At 44.6% G+C, this 20,502-nt stretch overlaps 2 protein-coding genes across 2 annotated transcripts in view; one reads left to right on the top strand and one right to left on the bottom strand.

Annotated features, from left to right (window-relative positions):
- LOC140203745 (uncharacterized) overlaps nucleotides 1-20,502 on the top strand; it is a 94,240-nt gene that overhangs the window by 14,737 nt on the left and 59,001 nt on the right. The gene's annotated exons all lie outside the window — the stretch shown is intronic.
- Nucleotides 1,323-20,502, bottom strand: part of LOC140204387 (uncharacterized) — a 39,616-nt gene continuing 20,436 nt past the window's right edge. The window contains exons 4-5 of the mRNA XM_072271117.1: nucleotides 19,037-19,145; nucleotides 1,323-5,374 (exon numbers count right to left, since the gene is read on the bottom strand). Of these exons, the coding sequence (XP_072127218.1) occupies nucleotides 4,485-5,374; nucleotides 19,037-19,145 (999 nt within the window). The 3' untranslated portion in view covers nucleotides 1,323-4,484. The remainder of the gene's footprint in view (nucleotides 5,375-19,036; nucleotides 19,146-20,502) is intronic.

The raw sequence follows: 20,502 nt of genomic DNA, 5'->3' as shown, positions 1-20,502 counted from the left end.
ATACATCATCATACATTTCCCAACATTGTATTTCATTCTCCACTTTTTGTCTATTCTTCCAATTTGTCTAAGTCCTGCCGCAATTTGCATTGCTTCCTCGGCACTACCTACCCCTCCACCAATGTTTGCGTCATCCGGGAACGCTTCTGTGGCGTCCATACAGTACTCCAATCAAAGAAGGCAGGAGGGATTAGTGTTTGGCTATTTTTGATTTGCTTTTTAGCTGGCTCAGCACAACACTGTGGGCCAAATGGTCTGTTCTGTCCTGATTTAAGTATCTCTGCCACTGCATTTTTGTGCTTGCCTCCCACAGGGTCCAAGGGAACACATGGTCATGCTCCAAGAATTTGTACACCCTAAATTGCCTTAACACAGCAAACACCCTTCACCCTGTAATCAGTAGAAGCTCCATGAAGTTGATGCCATTTTGCCTGACTTCCATACACTCTCTGTTGATCTTCTGAGTAAATACAGATGCAAAAAAAAACCTATTTAGGGTCTTCCCAATCTCTTTTGGCTCCACACATGGATTACCCATCTGCTCTTCCAGAGGAAAAATTTTGTCCCTTGCAACACTTTTGCTCTTAACATAGCTGTAATTTCCCTTAGGATTCACCTTTTCTGCTTGGGTTGTTGAAACTGTGAACAAAGTCCCCAAAGAGACACTGAAGCTGGTGAATATAATAGTCTTTATTCAGCAAAAGAAGCAGGCATCATACTGAAGACACTCTTGGAAGAAGAGACCTGCCAACCCAATACTACATATTTTGATATGCTAAAAATCAAAGGTAACACAGGACTATCCTACAGTTATAATGTATCCGCAATCCTTCCTTTGAATTACATTTACTTTTTGAACACCCTGATCTTCACTCCAACACTCAAGACACCCAAAATGAATGATAATCGCCACTGATTCTGGGCTGCATTCATGCATATGCAGACATCTCAGGTGTATGGAGTATTTCTTTGTTTGTAATCTAATAGTCTGCCGTCCAAGAACACCACTGTTCCAGACTGCATTTTAAACTCATCTACAATCTATGTTCAGGTCTGAAGACTGTTGCTGTTGAAATTAATATTTGCTGTATACTATCACTCCGGCATATCCCCTAACAAGGCAACATCATGCCTTAGTTTAGCCTTCTAGATATTTTAAGTGTAACACTTGCTTTGCCTTGTGGCACGATCTCAGGGGTGGTAACCCCCCTGCCTGGCCAAACTTTAGAACTCCCGTTTGGGTGGATGATGTGTGAAGTGTCCCCTGTGTCAAATCAGTACCCTGAAATAACGAACAGTACACAATATGCGGTTAAACAAGTAAGATTTTATAACTTTTACTTGGACTACGAGACTAGTAGAAAACAAAATATAAAATAAAAGGCACCAAGAATTGATTTAATCAGTTCGTGCACAATTCGTTGGAGCTCACGGTTTTCCTTCGCTGATTCCTCCTTCGATCGTCATCAACCCTCAGCTTCCGCCGGAGCCCAGAGGGTCGGGCAGCCCACTGGCCCCTCAAGTCGCGTCTCCTCTCTTCATTCCCCTCATGCCTTCTGCTGAAAGCCCGCAAAAACCAACAGCTTTCACACAAACAAGAAAGAATAACATCTCGCCCATTGGTTAGCAAATGAATTCCAAAGTCCTGTTATCTCTACCTGTAACCCAAACATGCTGCTACAGGGAACCCATTACCTCAGCAGTTAACATTACAGAGAAGCCATTTTATTAGCCTTAGCAGTTAACATAAAAGAGAAACCCTTACATAAGTGATCTCTTGCATTTCTTATTCTCCCCACACACACCCTTTGTTACTACCTACCTATACCAGTGATACACCTTTTTTGCTTAACCAGGGCCTCAACACCTCTTGAAAACTAATCTTCCCTAAACCTGTTATCCTCATCGTTCTGACAAGCTTTGTAATCTCAAAAATTCATTTTTGAGGGCCTTCCACTTACCAAGTACAGTACATCTTTGCAAGAAAACTGCCTGTTCCAATCCACTCTTGTCAGATTTTTCCTCATACCATTAAAATTGTCCTTTCTCCAGGTGGAAGAAAATTCTGAATAAAGGGCTAAAATACCTATAACACCCTGCATCTTTCTTTAATTAGCAATATGCCTAGTGCTGGCCTTAGTGCATAACACAGCTGTGTAAACAAGATGGAGACAGCGAAGGTCATAAAGTGTGGGGAGGTCCCTGTGAGCTGTCAAGTTTCTGACAATTAAAAAAATGTCTAGATTTCCTTCACCTGTCAGGTACTAACATATAAAACAAATTATATCCTTGTACTTTAATGACTTACTGGATCTAAGGATTTAATGAACCTTCTATATATTATAAATAAAGACTCACCATTCAGCCTAGGTTCTCAGCATGCTTGCAATAATCTACCTTAGTTTCAAGGATGTTCTGACAACCTATCTCTGTGTGCTGTGGGCAGAAAAGAGACTGTTTCTGGCATTTTTGTGGGAATTGATAAGATGAATAGGATTGACTTTTTTTAACTTTGACATATAAATAACTTTCTGTAAGCATGTATAAAATTGTTCTTTGGAAGGCTTGATGATCACACCGTTAGCAATCGTCAGAGAACAAAGGTATTCTCTAGTCACTTCGAAGTCAGTTTCTAATTTATTAGTGACCAACTGTAATAGAACTTCCTTAGCAAATTAATTTCCCTAACACTCCACTTTAGAATCTCAACCCGTGGACAGAATTGGAAGGGTTGAGGCAGCGGGAATAACCCGAGGTATGGATAATTTAAGCACCAGGCCAGATAGAAAAGGTTACAGGGTTGAGGTTGGAGGTGAGGCACAGGCCAGTGTTCAGTTTTACTTATCTCTGCACTGAACTAAGGCCGTGGCCTGCAACTAACAGGCTCCTGCATCAGCTGCTGGCTTCATGTCTGTGGACTTCAGTGAACTTCCATGACCTTCAGTTCTGAATGCTATTTGCTTACTTTTGTTTGCATGATTTGTATTTTTTTCTGTAGATTCGGTGTTTGACGGTTCTCTTTTTTACTGGGTTCTATTGGGTTTCTTTGTTTTGTGATTGCTTGTAAGGAGATGAATCTCAAGGTTGTATATGGTATAGATACATTGATAGTAAATGCACTTTTACCTTTGGTCGACAGCTCTGGAAGTACAGATCACAAGGAATCCAGGGATAGCTGACTAATCTGATACACAATTGGTTTGATGGTAGAAAGCAGATGGTGACGTTGGAAGGTTATTTTTCTGACTGGAGATCGGTAACCAGTGCTGTGCTAAGGAGATTGATGCTGAACGCATTGTTGTTTGTCATCTATAACAATGATTCAAATGAGAATGTACAAGGCAAGGTTAGTAAGTTTGCAAAGACACTGAAATAAGCAGTATAGTGGGCAGTGAACAAAGTAAACTACACGGCAATCTTGATCTGCTGAGAACATGGGATGAGAAATGACAAGTGGAGTTTACTTAGGGTAAGTCTAGGATGTTGCTTTTTGCAAAGTCAAATTCAGGTTGGACATTCAGAGAACTGTAATGCAGTTACAGAACAGTGAAGCCTTGGAGAGCACATGCATGGCTTACTGAAGCTGGAGTGAACGTTTGACAGGGTGGTGAAGAAGGCTTTTGGTGCATTCACCTGCATAAATCAAGGCATTGAGTATAAAGGTTTGGAGATTACGGTGCAGTTGTTTAGGACACTACTGAAACAATACTTGGAGAATCATAAACATGAGATTCCGCAGATGCTGGAAACTTAGAGCAACATACACAAAGTGTTGGACCTCAGCAGGTCAGGTAATATCTATGAAGGGAAATAAATTGCTGTAGCTTCGGGTCAAGACCCTTCATCTGGACTGGAAAGGAAGGAGGAAGAAGCCAGAGCACAAATAATCAGAATCCAAATGTTGATACTCTGTCATTCATTGTCACTCCCCCTTGCTCGGTTTCCTTGCACATTGTCACATGCTCTCACTCATACCACTGTCCAGATCCACAAACTCTACCTATGCTGACCCATCTCTGGTTTCCAACCCTGCTTCACTGAACATCCAACTCATAGTTCCCCATTCTGTTTTCAGAGTTTGGAGGAAAGTGGTGTATTCTAACAACCCAGCAGTGTGATGCACAGTCCTTTAGAAGCAGAGGAAATGACCCATAACATTGAAATGAGCAGAGAGTAATGTGGTTAACTACTAGTCTCATTCATCCCAATGCAGAGTTTAAAATTTATTGGTCACAGATTCAAAATATTAAACTCCAGTCCCATTAAAGGTGAACCATCAGCAGAAGAAACTCCTCCCATGCCCAGTGACCAGGGTGCAGAACCGGGTTTGATGAACAGCAGCAATAATTGCAGAGCTCAACACCAACAGTCACTTTTGAACTTGCCTTTGGATTCAGCAACTGTGAAGGTTAAATATCCAGCATGCATCTTATTTAAACTTTTTTACCACTGTGAACTCCATAGTGCCTTACATGGCGGGGTGACTAAGTGAACCTCTTCCCACAGTCTGAGCAGGTGAATGGCATCTCCCCAGTGTCGACTGACTGGTGTACCATTACGTCAGATGATCGAATGAATCCCTTCCTACAAACGGAACAAGTGAACAGCCTCTCTGCAATGTGAACTGACTGGTGTGCCAGCAGGTCAGATGATTGAGTAAACCCCTTCTGACAGTCTAAGCAATTGAATGGCCAACCTGTAGTGTGAACTCGCCGATGTTTCTTCAGACTGGATGAGTGACTGAACCTTTTCCCACACTCTAAGCAGGTGAATGGCCTCTCCCCAGTGTGAACTCGCTGGTGCTCCTTTAGACGAGATGAATGAATGAATCTCTTCCCACAATCTGAGCAGGTAAACGGCCATTCGCCAGTGTGAATTGACTGGTGTGCCAGCAGGTGTGATGACCAAGTGAATCCCTTCCCACAGTCTGAGCAGGTGAATGGCCACTCCCCAGTGTGAAATGATTGGTGTGCCAGTAGGTCAGATGATCGAATGAATCCCTTCCCACAAACGGAACAGGTGAATGGCCTCTCCCCAGTGTGAACTTGCTGGTGTCTCTGTAAACTGGATGAATGTCTGAATCCTTTCTTACAGTCTGAGCAGATGAATGGCCTCTCCCCAGAGTGAATTCGCTGATGTACCTTCAGTTGAGATGGCTGCGTAAACCTCTTCCCACAGTCTGAGCAGATGAACGGTCTCTCCCCAGTGTGAATTCGCTGATGTACCTTCAGCTCAGATGGTTTAGCAAACCCCTTCCCACATTCTGAGCAGGTAAATGGTTTCTCCCCAGTGTAAACTGAGTGACTCATTGGTATGTCTGTGAGTGGGCTGAGTGAGTAACCCTCTTCCCACACATAGAACAAGTGAATGGACTCTCACTGCTGTGAATTTTCTGACGTGCTTTCAAGCTAGATGACTGAATAAATCCTGTCCCATACAGAGTACAGATGAATGGGCACTCCCCACTGTGAACTCACTGGTTTGCCTGCAGGTTGGCTAAATGAGAAAATCCCTTCCCATGTGAGGGAATGAGATGTCAGACAACGTGAAATCCTTCAAACAATTGATGCAGTTGAAGAACTGATCTCCAGTGAACAAACAGCCTCAGCATCCCAGTTCCAGTGGGTTTCACTGAGTTACAACAGAGTATTTAATTTCAGACACACAACATGTTTTGAGCTGGGATGAGATACTTCTTCATCTCCAAGGATCAACAACTTTGTGGTACAAAGGAAATATCTGGTCACTCCTTAAATATCTGGACAGAGACAGTAAAACTGACATGTTGTTGTGTTTAGGATTCCTGTTCTTTGTCATTTGTCACCTGTAAAAAGATTTATAAAAGACATCAATGGGTGAAGGGCAGCATTTCAGATGAGATCATTTTAATTTTCATAGTGAGCTCTGACATTGCAGTGAGGTTCAACCCATGTTGGAGAAACAACGTGATCTAACTGGGCACAGATCAGGCATCCAGACTGACTATCAAGTTCTCTGACGTTCTTCCTGTCTGCATCAGAACGGATCAGTTTGTCTCTCTCAATTAGTATTATTTCAAGTTCTGGTCATGTCCCACAGGGCTACAAAAAGCACACGACTGATTGTGGCCACTTTCTAATTATTCTGACACCTCCCCCTTCAGGTGATTGATGGTGGTGACCCCAACGATGGCACTGCCAATGAATATGAATGGGAGGGCAATAGTCTTTCTCATTGGAGTGTGGCGTATTTGTGATGTGAAAACTACAACTCACTTGTTACCCAGGACAAAAGTGTTTGATATCATTATATATCCAGAGGGAATGGTACAAAAAAGAGCAGTCATCGACAGAGTGGTAGGGCTTTGGCTCATTCGGGCTTCGGTGATAACGGGTTGAGGGGAGGTAAGTTACCTGTGAGGAATAGAAACAGGAAGTATGTCTGTGAGGCTGGTGTTCTGTACTGGTTGTCAGATGTGGGAAGTCCAGGAGACTCCCAGCCTCCTGGACGGCCACATCTGCACCAGGTGCGTTGAGCTGCAGTTCCTTAGGGACCATATTAGGGAACTGGAGATGCAGCTCGATGACCTTTGTCTGGTCAAGGAGGGTGAGGAGGTGATAGAGAGGAGCTATAGGCAGGTAGTCACACCAGGGCCTCGGGAGACAGATAAGTGGGTCACAGTCAGGCGAGGGAAGGGCAAGAGTCAGATACTAGAGAGTACCGCGTGTGTGTCCCTTAACAATAAGTACTCCTGTTTGAGTACTGTTGGGCAGGATGGCTTACCTGCGGGAAGCAACAGTGGCTGTGCCTCTGGCACACAGTCCGGCCCTGTGGCTCAGAAGGGTAAGGAAAGGAAGAGGATGGCAGCAGTAATAGGGGACTCTACGGTTAGGGGGTCAGACAGGCGATTCTGTGGATACAGGAAAGAAACACGAATGGTAGCTTGCCTTCCAGGTGCCAGGGTCCGGGATGTTTCTGATTGCGTACACAATATCCTGAAGTGGAAAGGTGAACAGCCACAGGTCGTGGTATATATTGGTACCAACGACATAGGTAGGAAAAGGGAGGAGGTCCTGAAAACAGACTACAGGGAGTTTGGAAGGAAGCTGAGAAGCAGGACCTCAAAGGTAGTAATATCGAGATTACTGCCTGTGCCATGCGACAGTGAGTATAGGAAAAGAGTGTGGTGGAGGATAAATGCATGGCTGAGGGATTGGAGCAAGGGGTAGGGATTCAGATTTCTGGATCATTGGGACCTCTTTTGGGCCAAGTGCGACCTGTACAAAAAGGACGGGCTGCACTTGAATCCAAGGAGGACCAATATCCTGGCAGCGAGGTTTGCTAAGGCTACTGGGGAGAGTTTAAACTAGAATCGCTGGGGGGGTGGGAATCGAACTGAAGAGACGGAGGAAGGGGCGGTTGGCTCACGAATAGAGAAAGTTTGGAGACAGTGTGAGAGGGTGGATAGGCAGGTGATAGAGAAGGAATACGTTCAGACTGATGGTTTGAGATATGTCTATTTTAATGCAATAAGCATCATGAACACAGCAGATGAGTTTACAGCATGGATCAGTACTTGGAGCTATGATGTTATGGCCATTACAGACTTGAATGGCTTAGGGGCTGGAATGGTTACTTCAAGTGCCAGGCTTTAGATGTTTCAGAGAGGACAGGGAGGGAGGCAAAAGAGGTGGGGGCAGGGCACTGCTGATCAGAGATAGTGTCACGGCTTCAGAAAAGGAGAAAGACATGGAGGGATTGTCTACTGAGTCTCTGTTAGAAACAGCAGCGGGTCAATAACTCTTATTGGTTGTTTTTTATAGAGCACCCAATAGTAACAGGGACATCGAGGAGCAGATAGGGAGACAGATTCTGGAAAGGTGTAATAATAACAGGGTTGTCATGGTGGGAGATTTTAATTTCCCAAATATTGATTGGCATCTCCTGGAAGCAAGGGATTTAGATGTGATGGAGTTTGTTAGGTTTGTTCAGGAAGGTTTCCTGACACAACATGTAGATAAGCCTGCAAGAGGAGAGGCTGTACTTGATCTGGTATTGGGAAATGAACCTGGTCAGGTGTCAGATCTCTCAGTGGGAAAGCATTTTGGAGATAGTGATCACAATTCTATCTCCTTTACTATAGCATTGGAGAGGGATAGGAACAGACAAGTTAGGAAAGCGTTTAATTCAGAATCAGAATCAGGTTTATTATCACCGGCATGAAACGTGAAATTTGTTAACTTAGTAGCAGCAGTTCAATGCAATACATAATTTAGCAGAGAGAAAAAAAAATAAAGTATAATAATAAACAAACAAGAAAATCAATTACATATATTGAATACATTATCTAAAAATGTGCAAAAACAGAAATACTGTATATTAAAAAAAGTGAGGTAGTGTCCAAAGCTTCAAAGTCCATTTAGGAATTGGATGGCAGAGGGGAAGAAGCTGTTCCTGAATCGCTGAGTGTGTGCCTTCAGGCTTCTGTATCTCCTACCTGATGGTAACAGTGAGAAAATGGCATGCCCTGGGTGCTGGAGGTCTTCAATAATGGATGCTGCCTTTCTGAGACACCGCTCCTCAAAGATGTCCTGGGTACTTTGTAGGCTAGTACCCCATCAGGCAGGAACTTGGAATCATAAATTGGGAACAGATATTCTCAGGGAAATGTACGGCAGAAATGTGGCAAATGTTCAGGGGATATTTGAGTGGCATTCTGCATAGGTACGTTCCAATGAGACAGGGAAAGGATGGTAGGGTACAGGAACCTTGGTGTACAAAAGATGTTGAAAATCTAGTCAAGAAGAAAAGAAAAGCTTACAAAAGATTCAAAAAACTGGGTAATGATAGAGATCTAGAAGATTATAAGGCTAGCAGGAAGGAGCTTAAGAATGAAATGAGGAGAACCATAAGGGGTCATGAGAAGGCCTTGGTGAGCAGGATTAAAGGCACCCCAAGGCATTCTACAAGTATGTGAAGAGCAAGAGGATAAGACATGAGAGAATAGGACCAATCAAGTGTGACAGTGGAAAAGTGTGTATAGAACTGGAGGAGATAGCAGAGATACTTAATGTATACTTTGCTTCGGTATTCACTACGGAAAAGGATTTGGTGATTGTAGGGTTGACTTACAGAAGATTGAAAAGCTTGACCATATAGACATTAAGAAAGAGGATGTGCTGGAGCTTTTGGAAAGCATTAAGTTGGATAAGTCTCTGGGACTGGACGAAATGTAACCCAGGCTACTGTGGGAGGTCAGGGAGGAGATTGCTGAGCCTCTGACAATGATCTTTGCATCATCAATGGGGGCGGGAGAGGTTCTGGAGGATTGGAGGGTTGCAGATCTTGTTCCCCTATTCAAGAAAGGGGGTAGAGATAGCCCAGGAAATTATAGACCAGTGAGTCTTACTTCAGTGGTTGGTAAGTTGATGGAGAAGATCTTGACAGGCAGGATTTATGAACATTTGGAGAGGCGTAATATGATTAGGAACAGTCAGCATGGCTTTGTCAAAGGCTGGTCGTGCCTTACAAGCCTGATTGAATTTATTGAGGATGTGACTAAACATATTGATGAAGATAGAGCAGTAGATGTAGTGTCTACACCCTCCTGCTGAAAGCCCAAGCCAGGTGGGCTGGACATGTGGTCAGAATGCCGACAGCCGATTGCCTAAGCAGCTGCTGTACAGAGAACTGTGTCAGGGCAAGCGCTCAGTTGGGGGGGGGGGGGGGGGCAGAAGAAACGTTACAAAGACTGCCTGAAAGTGTCCCTCAAAGGCCTGGGTATCGACATCAACACGTGGGAGACGCTTGCCCTCGACCGTCTAGCTTGGCGCAGCAAGATCACCACAGGAGCCCGTGCAGCTGAAGTCAGGCGCATCATCGAGGCACAACGAAAGCGTGCTGTGAGCAAGGCCTGAGCAGCATCCACTGCCACGACAGCACCCACCCACTTGTGTCCCACATGTGGGCGAGCCTTCAGGGCCCGGATTGGCCTCATCAGTCACCTCCGGACCCACAGCCACCAATCTCCCATTTGACTTTGAAGCCATGGTCATCTTCGACTATGAAGGACGAACAACAACAGATGTAGTGTATATGGATTTCAACAAAGCATTTGATAAGGTACCCCATGCAAGGCTTATTGAGAAAGTAAGACGGCATGGGATCTATGGGGACCTTGCTTTGTGGATCCAGAACTGGCTTGCCCACAGAAGGCAAAGAGTGGTTGTAGACGGGTCATATTCTGCATGGAGGTCAGTGATCAATGCTGTGCCTCAGGGATCTGTTCTGGGACCCCTTTGTGATTTTTATAAATGACCTGGATGAGGAAGTGGAGAGATAGGTTAGTAAATTTGCTGATGACACAAAGGTTGGGGATGTTGTGGATAGTGTGGAGGGCTCTCAGAGGTTACAGTGGGACATTGAGAGGATGCAAAACTAGACTGAAAAGTGGCAGATGGGGTTCAACCCAGATAAGTGTGAGGTGGTTTATTTTGGAAGATCCATTCGTTCCCATTTCCCCAAGCATGCCCTATGCCTCAGGTGAAAAGTAAAAACTCAGAGTGGGGAAAAGTGGAAGAGGGGAATTTGTTTACTGGAAGGAGAAATCAATATTTATGCCATCAGGTTGGATGGTGCCCAGACAGAATATAAGGTGTTGTTCCTCTACCGAGGGCGGCCTCATCTTGACACAAGAGGAGGCCGTGGATCGACAAATTGGAATGGAAATGAGAATTGGAATTAAAATATTTGACCACCGGAAGTCCCACTTGTGGAGGATGGTGTGAAGGTGCTTGTCAAAGCAGTCCCATAATTGATGAGGCCACCCTCAGGGTGGAGGAGCAACACCTTCTGGGCACCTTCCAACATGAACTGAACCATAGTACATCAGCCTCATATACAGCTCCAAGGAAAACCCTCCCTTCGTCTGAATCATGATGTTCTTTGACCTCCTGAAGAACTGTTTTTGAGTGACGCTGGCTTTCATAATGACAAACTCTATTGCACTGGTGGCATTTCACTTTGTTTGCTGGACAGGGCTCTTTCACATGGAATGGAGACTTGCTGCATCTGATACATTACCTGCTGTTTGTTTTGTTTGACCTGAGCTCTACTATCGCCTCTTTCTGTCTTTCTGAGCTGCTCTCGGGGTGATGTCAACAAAGACCCTTCAGTGATGTCAGATCCAGGCCTTGGACCTGGCTGAAGATGGTGCCCATTGTTCAACTGCAGTGTCTCAATCCAGCTGAATCTGGAAGGGTCAATGGTCTTGTCAACTTGTAGTAAATTGGTGTGTGTCATGAGTGTTAGTGATTTGGAGGAGAAAGTAGGTCAAATAATTAGTGAGATTGTGGATGACACCAAGACTGGTGTGTGGTGAAAGTTACAGTTGTCTAAGATGGGATGGAGACGGGCTGTGAAAGTGGGCCAAAGGATGGCAGGTGGAACTTAACAGGACAAGTACGATGTGATAGATCTTGGGAAGTTAAACCAAAGCTGAACATTCAGAGTGAATGACAAAGCCCAGGGAGAGTTGTAAAACAGAGAGACCGAGGGGTACAAGTACAGAGTTCCCTGAAAATGGTAACATGTAGACAGGGTAGTGAAGAAGGAGTGGATGGGTGTAAATCTGTGACTCTAAGTGCCAATGGTCCTGTCATTGTAAGCCAGTGAATTTACTTCTTCTTTCTTCTGTCAGACGGACAAGAGTGCCGAAAACGTGCCATCTGTGTGAGTGCAGGGAAATGCAGGCTTTCATTGTATGAGGCAATGATGAAGCGGAGAGTGACCAGTCAACAATACAAGCCCACAACAGCAGATGTATTGTAAACAACAAATGGGTGCAGCAATTAATTGACACTATTAAGGCCCATTATGTCACAGCCCATAATATGGGAGAGAAGGAACACCAGAGTAAAGCTTATCTTGATGTGCAAACAAAACCTAGGGAGTTGGAAATGGGATAGAAGGTTCTGATCTCAGTAGATCAGCTGGGCCCTTATACACCTCTGAGATTTGTAGGGCCGGTGCCAGTCTATCAAAAACAAACTGTTCCAAATAAGTTGGGTTGGTATCATATTAACCAACTTAAACCCCTTGGAGATAGTCAATGTTCTTTAGTAGCTGAGGTCCATAAGGCACATTGTCAATGGGATGCTCTGGATGGAGATGATGATACTCTTAAGATTTACCTTTCAGGTAATCAACAATGATGAGGATGAAGGAGCGGTTGACCCCTCAGTAAGTTGGGCAACTGAAGCTTAAGAGTAGTTCACTTCATACTCAGCATCAAGAAGGGAGGTTTAAGACAAGGCGATCCTTGCAATCACTTCAGCCAAGCCAGAAACAATGGAAGAGAGCAACAGATACATTCGTCACCAGATGTTGTGAAAATAAAGCATAGGTTAGAGACCCTGGATTTGGAGGAGCTTAGGAGGGTTAATGGTGCCTAACGGTGACTCCTTTGCTTGCATCTTAGGAAACAGCTCTATTTCCACCGTTATTATCTTTATTTTTCCTTTTCAGGGTTCCTTTGAAGGCCCTGACCTGGAGTTACATGCAGGCTTCAGTTCTTTGCGGGAATGGGACCCATTCTTGGGGTTCCACAACTGACCATTATTCGACATGCCCAGGGTTTCGCCTGAGAGTTTCACTCGTGTTTGGAAGCCCAAGATCTCAGGCCTCTGGAGACGGGCGGATCAAGGGTCGGTGTCATGGCAGCAGACTTGTGTGTCATCGGGGAGGCCGGAACATCTTTCACTGTGGACCCGAAGACCCAAGGTCTTTGCGATTGTTGGACACAGAGCTCAAAAAAAGCGACGAAACAGACTTTTAACATCGTAAACCAGGGGGTTGTTGTTATGTCTCCTGATCGCCGCAAAAATGGGGGGACACTTCCCTCTCCCTTATTAGGGAGAGAAAGAACCTGTGGTTTGTCGAATGTCAGATGAAATGCGAAGCCTTTGGGGTAACTTTGGTCTGTGTCTTTGCTATTGCTTAGCACATGCTTGGGCTCGGTGACAGTACCAATGTGCCTATTTTTGCTGGTGGGGGGGAGGGGGGGGATCATTGCCTACTGCCGCTTACACGCGGGGGGAGCTGGGCGGGGGACTTTGGGGTTCTCACGTTTAACTGTCGTTCATTCTTTGGAGCACTTCTCTGTTTTCGTGGATGTTTGTGAAGAAAAAGCATTTCAGGATGTATATTGTATACATTTCTCTGACATTAAATTGGATCTTTGAACTTTCGATATCAGATAATTAGATAACTATGGAAACTGCTCATGCTGTTCTTCTTTCCAAGTATTTGGAAATGATTGGTGTTGGAATACTACTGATGAGTGGCCTCATAATGGTCGAAGGCTCTATAGAAGGTTACATGTTCCACAAAAAAGTGTATTATTTGCCAATTGTATATTCATCTGGACTGATGCCAGTGTAGTGGTAGTTAATAGTGTTATTCCTGTGCCACTCAGTTGGCCTCAATAAAGCATACTGTACAAGCAGGGTTATCAATAAAGATCTGTTGAGTACCCTGCATGCTGGTGTCCTGGTGTGCTCTGCACTATCCCTCAATAACAAACACAACATGGTGTCAGAAGTGGTTGATCGTCGATGAATGGGTGCTACAGCCAAGCTGTTCTTGTTCGCATATATTTATGAAAAATATCCAGATATTTATCAACCCAAACTACCTATGCTAGTTTGCTAATTATATGCACCATGAGCAGAGACAGGGCCAGTGTTGTTAGGCAACACCTTCAAGCTACACCAAAAGTGGATACATTGTAATGATCTGTGGGCCACTAACCTGGGGAAAGTACACAGAGACACAGACACAGCAGAGAAGTCAGTCAAACACTCAAAGAGAGAAAAGAAGACTTTTGCAGTCCAAATGCATAAACCAATAAATAAACAAACAAACAACAGGAAAAATGAAACAAATCCTTGCAGTTCCTACATCTATTTACCCAAGAAACCCGCTTCTCAAGACATTTGATTTCTCCAAATGAGGGGACCTGGAAGGATGCTTTTGTTCCTACCACAGCAACAGGTCCAGAGCAGATGCAATCTCATGGGCTCTTCACACAACCCTGAAACATCTGGACAGCAAAGATGCGTACATCAGGATGCTCTTTATTGATAATAACTCAGCATTTAATACAATCATTCTCTCAAAACTAATCAGTAAACTTCAAGATCTGAGCTTCAATACCCTCTAGTACAACTGGACCCTAGATTTCCTCACTTGTAGACCCCAGTCAATTTGGATTGGCAAAAACATCTCCTCTACAAGCTCTATCAGCATAGGTGTATCACAGGGCTGTGTGCTTAGCCCCCTGCTCTACTCACTTTACACCAATGACTGTGGCTAAATGCAGCTCCAACACGATATTCAAGTCTGCTGATGGCATCCACTGCTATGGACTGTATCAAAGGTACAAAGGTGGTGACAAATCAGCATATTTTGGAGGGAGAGTGAAAACTTAGCTGAGTGGTGTCATAACAACAATCTCTCACTCAATGTCAGCAAGACCAAGCAGCTAACTGTAGATTTCAGGAGAGGGAAACAGAGGTCCATGAGTCAGTTCTCATCATAGGATCGAAGATGGAGAGGGTCAGTAACTTTAAATTTCTGGGTAGCGCTATCTCAAAGGACCTGTCCTGGATCCATCATATAAATGTACAATCAGACCCCGCATAGACTGATTTATTAAAACACGGTTATTCAACTCTTTATTTAAATTTTTTTTAAATGACAAAAATCCATTCTAAGCAACGCTTAAAATTTCTCAAGAGCAGCTGCCATTGCAGTAAACATTCAATCAGCCAATGAGAGTGCTTTACATAAACTCTGAGCCACTCACAGCCAATCATGGATTAGTTACGTTCTGCCTTTCCCACGTGTGTAAATGTTACTGCTCCCTCACCAATTTATTCAATTTTTTTTCACCCATAATGTCTGGAAAACGGCTAGCAACTTCCAGTGAGGGTAGCACATCTAACATGTCTAGGAAAAGCATTAGCATGGATGTGAAACAGCAAGTGATACGGCGTTTGGAAGCTGGTGAGTGTCAGGTTGATGTTGGCACCTCTTTGAAATTTGCTACATCGACGATCTGAACAATTATAAAAAATGCAAAGATAAAAGCTTCTGCAACTATCACCTCAAAGTTATCATCAATCAAGGTGACTCATTCAAGGAGCCATTTGCTGGAAAAAATGGAAAATAGACGCAATATATGGGTGGATGACCAAACACATCGAAAAATGCCCCTAAGCCAGCTGATGATAATGGAAAAGACAAGAAGCATCTTCAATCATTTTCAAGAAGAAGATAGGTCGGTAACATTCACAGCCAGCAGAAGTTGGTTTGATAGATTTAAAAGCTGCAGTGACCTCTATAGCATACGTATCTCTGATAAAGCGGTTCGTGCAGACAGCAAGGCAGCCCAGGATTTTCCTGTAACGCTGAAGGCCATAATTGAAAAGGACGATTATCCTCCCGAGCTTGTCTTCAATGTGGATGAAACAGGCCTATTTTAGAAAAGAATGCCTTCTCGTACTTTCATCTCCCAAGAAGAGAAACATGCATCTGGGTTCAAGGCTGCAAAGAACCGGTTAACTCGCTTGCTAAAGGTGACTAAGTTAAAGCCTATGATTGTCTAACACTCTGAAACACCGTGAGCAATTAAAAACATTTCAAAATCGGGTCTATTAGTGATTTGGAAATTAAACAAGAAAGCCTGGGGACGATTTCCATTATGAGTTCCTGATCTTTAGATTTAGATAGCTGGAGTTCGGCAGTGTCTGAGAGATCCTCCTGCTCTTATTTCCTGCCCCTGCGATTCCAAATACACACCTTCGACTGGCGGTGAAATGGCTGATAGTGTGAACCATGGCAGACTCATTACCCAGAAGGCCCAACGAACGAGACAGGCATCTATCTTACACACACACTCAACTAAGCGCATGCGCTTCAGAAATGGCGCCACCTCAGTACAGAAAGCTCCCGGGATCCGGGTACGAATTGTGGGGCTAAGAGACGGAAAGGACCGGGACTGTCTCGCTTACAGTAATTGTAACAGAGCTTACAGTAATTGTCCATCAGTCGTGGTTCGGATGCCGATTAAATCTTCCTCCGCAGCCCCAGTGCCGAGTTCCCAGCGCCTTCGTCCGCTGCGCGCATGCGCAATATCCGAAACTACCCGTGACCCTTACACATGCGCATTTGGTCGCCTAGTCGCGGCCGGCGTATTCTGAAATTTAAGAACCTAAGAAATATGAACAGGAGTAGGAGTAGATCATCTAGCCTGTCGAGCCTGTTCCGTCATTCAATAAGATCATGGCTGATCTGGCCATGGACCTATCTTCACCTACCTGCCTTTTCCCCATAACCCCTAATTTCCCTACCAGCTACCATGCAAAAATCTATCCAATCTTGTCTTAAGTATAGTTACTGAGGTAGCCTCCATTGCTTCATTAGGCAAAGAATTCCACAGATTCACCACTCTGGGAAAAGCAATTCCTCCTCATCTACCATAAACGTGCCTGGGCATGGCGAAAAGCATTATAGGGATGCATCTCACCCTAACCATGGACTTTTTACTCTCCTCCCATCCGGCAGGTGCTACAGGAGCCTCCGCTCCCGCATCAGCAGGCACAGGAAGAGCTAGCATTCCTTCCACGGGTCGACTGAGTTATAGAGACATTAAGTAACCACCTCTCTTGCCTCAGGACTATTTTCATCCCATTCATCCTAGGGTCAGAGGGCTCACCCTTCCACCTCTAAATGTTTTCACATAGAACATAGAAATCTACAGCACATTACAGGGCTTTTGACCCACAACGTTGTGCCGACTGTGTAACCTACTCTAGAAACTGCCTAGAATTTCCCTAGCACATAGCACATTTTTCTAAGCTCCATGTACCTATCTGAGGTTCTTAAAAGACCCTATTGTGTCCATTTCCACCACCGCCGCTGGCAACGCATTTGACGCACCCACCACTGTGTGAAATTGGCCCCTGACATCCCCTCCATACCTATTTCCAAGCAACTTAAAACAATGCCCCCTTGTGTTAGCCATTTCAGCCCTGGGAAAAAGCCCCTGGCTATTCATACAATCAATGCCTCTCATCATCTTATACACCTCAAACAACAGGAATTCTGCAGTTGCTGGAAATTCAAGCAACACACATCAAAGTTGCTGGTGAACGCAGCAGGCCAGGCAGCATCTCTAGGAAGAGGTACAGTTGACGTTTCAGGCCGAGACTCTTCGCCATAAGCCTTCTTAACAACACTGTCAACCTGCACAGCAGCTTTGAGTGTCCTGTGGCAGACCCCAAGATCTCTCAGATCCAACACACTACCAAGAGTCTTACTATTTATATTATATTCTATCTTCAAATTTGACCTACCAAAATGAACCACTTCACACTTATCTGGGATGTCCATCTGCCACTTCTCTGTCCAGTTTTGCATCTTACTGATGTCCCGCTGTAACCTGACAACCCTCCAGACTATCCACAACACCCCCGACCTTTGTGTCATCAGCAAACTTACTAACGCATCATCCAGGTCATTTATAAAAATCACAAAGAGGGGGTCTCAGGACAGATCCCCGCGGAACATCACTGGTCACCGACCTCCATGCAGAATACAAACTATCTACAAACACCCTTTGCCTTCTGTGGGCAAGTCAATTCTGGATCCACAAAGCAAGGTCATCTTGGATCCCATGCCTCCTTACTTTCTGAAGGAGCCTTGCATGGGGAACCTTATCAACTGCCTTACTGAAATCCATATACACTACATCCACTGTCTTACTTTCATCAATGTGTTTTGTTATTTCCTCAAGGGCATGACCTGCCCTTGATAAAAACTATGCTGACTATCCCTAATCAGATTATGTCTCTCCAAATGCTCATAAATCCTGCCTCTCAGGATCTTCTCCAACAACTTGCTCACCACTGAAGTCAGACTCACTGGTCTATAATTTCCTGGGTTATCTCTACTCCCTTTCTTGAACAAGGGAACAACGTTTACAACCCTTGAACAAGGGAACAATATTTGCAACCCTAAAGGTGAACACCTGCAGAAGAAACTCCTCTCATGCCCAGTGACCAGGGTGCAGAACTGGGTTTGATGAAAAGCAGCAATAATTGCAGAGTTCGACACAAAAGTCAATTTTAAACATCTCTTGATTCAGCAACTGTGATGGTTAAATATCCAGCATGAAAATTACTTAAATTTTTTTGTCAGTGCTTTACAAGTTGGAATGACCGAGTGAATCCCTTCCCACATTCAGAGCAGGTGAACGGCCTCTCCCCAGTGTGAACTCAGTGATGTACCTTCAGTTGAAATGACTGACTGAATCCTTCCCACTGTCTGAGCAGGTGAAAGGACACTCCCCATCGTGAACTGACTGGTACACCTCTAGTTTATATGATAAAGTGAATCCCTTCCTATAGTCTGAGCACATGAATGGCCTTTCTCCTGTGTGAATTCATTGGTGTGCCAGTAGGTAGGGTGACCGAATGAATCCCTTCTCACATTCTGACCAGGCTTATGGTCTCTGCCCAGTGAACTGACTGGTGTGCCAGCAGGTCAGATGATCGATTGAATTTCTTCCCACATTCTGAGCAGGTGAATGGCCTCTCACCAGCGTGAACTTGCTGGTGTACCAGTAGGTAAGATGACTGAGTGAATCTCTTCCCACAGTCTGAGTAGGTGAATAGTCTCTCCCAGTGAGAACTGACTGGTGTACCCTCAGTTGAGGTGACTGACTGAATGGCTTCCCACTTAAGCAAGTGAATGGTTTCTCTCCTGTATGAATTCATTAGCTGCCTGTAGGTTGGATGATTGAGTGAATCCCTTCCCAGGGTGAACTGACTGACGTTTCCAGAGGTTGGATGGGTGAGTGAATCCCTTCCCACACACTGAACAAATGAAGGGCCTCTCTCCAGTGTGAACACTGGTGTGCGTGTAGGTGAGATGATTGAGTGAAACCCTTCCCAGAGTCTGAGAAGGTTAACGGCATCCCCCCACCCCCACTAACCTGCAGTGTGAACTGACTGGTGGGTCAATCGGTCAGATGACCAAATGAATCCCTTCCCACAGTCTGGGCAGCTGAATGGCCTTTCCCCACTATGAACTTGCTGGTGTGCCTGTAAGTAGGATGACTGAGTGAATCACTTCCCATAGTCCGAGCAAATGAACAGCCTCTCCCCAGTGTGAATTCTTTCATGTGTCAGCAAATCAGATGACTGAGTGAACCACTTAGCACACCCAGAAAGGTTGAAGTCTCTCTCCCTTGTGAATTCATCGTTGGTAGCAGGTGGGCCAAGAGAGCGAATTTCTTCCTGTATATGGAGCAAGTGGACGGCTTCTTACTGCTGTGAATTTTCTGATGTATCTTCAGGCTAGATGACTTAGATTCAGCCCCATGCACAGAGCAGGTGAATTAGCGAAGTAGAAAGCTGAGAAGCAGTACTTCCAGGGTAGTAATTTCTGGAGTGTGCCTGTGCCACACACCAGTGAGGGTAGAAACAGGATGATTTGGCAGATAAATGTGTGGCTGAGGAGCTGGTGCAGGAGGTAGGGCTTCAGGTTCTTGGATCATTAGGATCTCTTATGGGGGAGGTATGACCTGTTCAAAAGTGACGGGTTACACCTGAACCCGAGGGGCACCAATGTTCTCGTGGGCAGGTTTGTTAGAGCTGTTGGGGAAGGTTTAAACTAATTTGGCAGGGCGGTGGGAACTGGAGTGAAGGAACTCAGGATAGGACTGGTGGTAAAAAAGTAAAGATAGTGAGCAGACAGACTGTCAGGAAGGGCGAGCACTTAGTTGCAGCCAACAGGCTGAGTATCAGAATATTAGGGATGCATAATCAGAAAGGATAGCAAATATGGTACTCAAGGTGTTTTATCTAAATGTGCATAGTATAAGAAATAAGGTGGATGATCTTGTTGCACTGTTACAGATTGCCAGCTATGATGTTGTGGCCATGACTGAATCATAGCTAAAGGATGGTTGTGGTTGGGAGCTGAATGTCATAGGTTACACATTGTATCGGAGGGATGGGAAGGTAGGCAGAGGGGATGGAGTGGCTCTACAGGTAAAGAATGGCATTAAATCAGTAGAAAAATTTGACATAGGATCGGAAGATGTTGAATCCTTGTGGGTTGAGTTAAGAAACTGCAAGGGTAACTGCAAGAAACTAATGTGGGTTTTTAAGAGACTCCTGGACAGGTACATGGAATAGGTTTTCTATGTTTCTAAGAAACTGCAAGGGTAAAAGGATGTTGATGGCAGTTATATACAGGCCTCCCAACAGTGGTTGGGAGGTGGACTACAGATTACAACAGGAAATAGAAGAGGCATGTGAAAAGGGCAATGTTATGATAGTCACGGGAGATTTTGACATGCAGGTCGATTGGGAAAATCAGCTTGGTAATCAATCTCAATACTGTTGAGTATTGTTGAATGCCTGAGAGATGGCTTTTTAAAACAGTTTGCCATTG

This window comes from Mobula birostris, chromosome 10 (assembly GCF_030028105.1).
Source record: "Mobula birostris isolate sMobBir1 chromosome 10, sMobBir1.hap1, whole genome shotgun sequence".
Taxonomy (NCBI): Eukaryota; Metazoa; Chordata; class Chondrichthyes; order Myliobatiformes; family Myliobatidae; genus Mobula; species Mobula birostris.
Note: the sequence above shows the minus strand (reverse complement) of the source record. Positions and strands in the feature narration are given on the sequence as shown.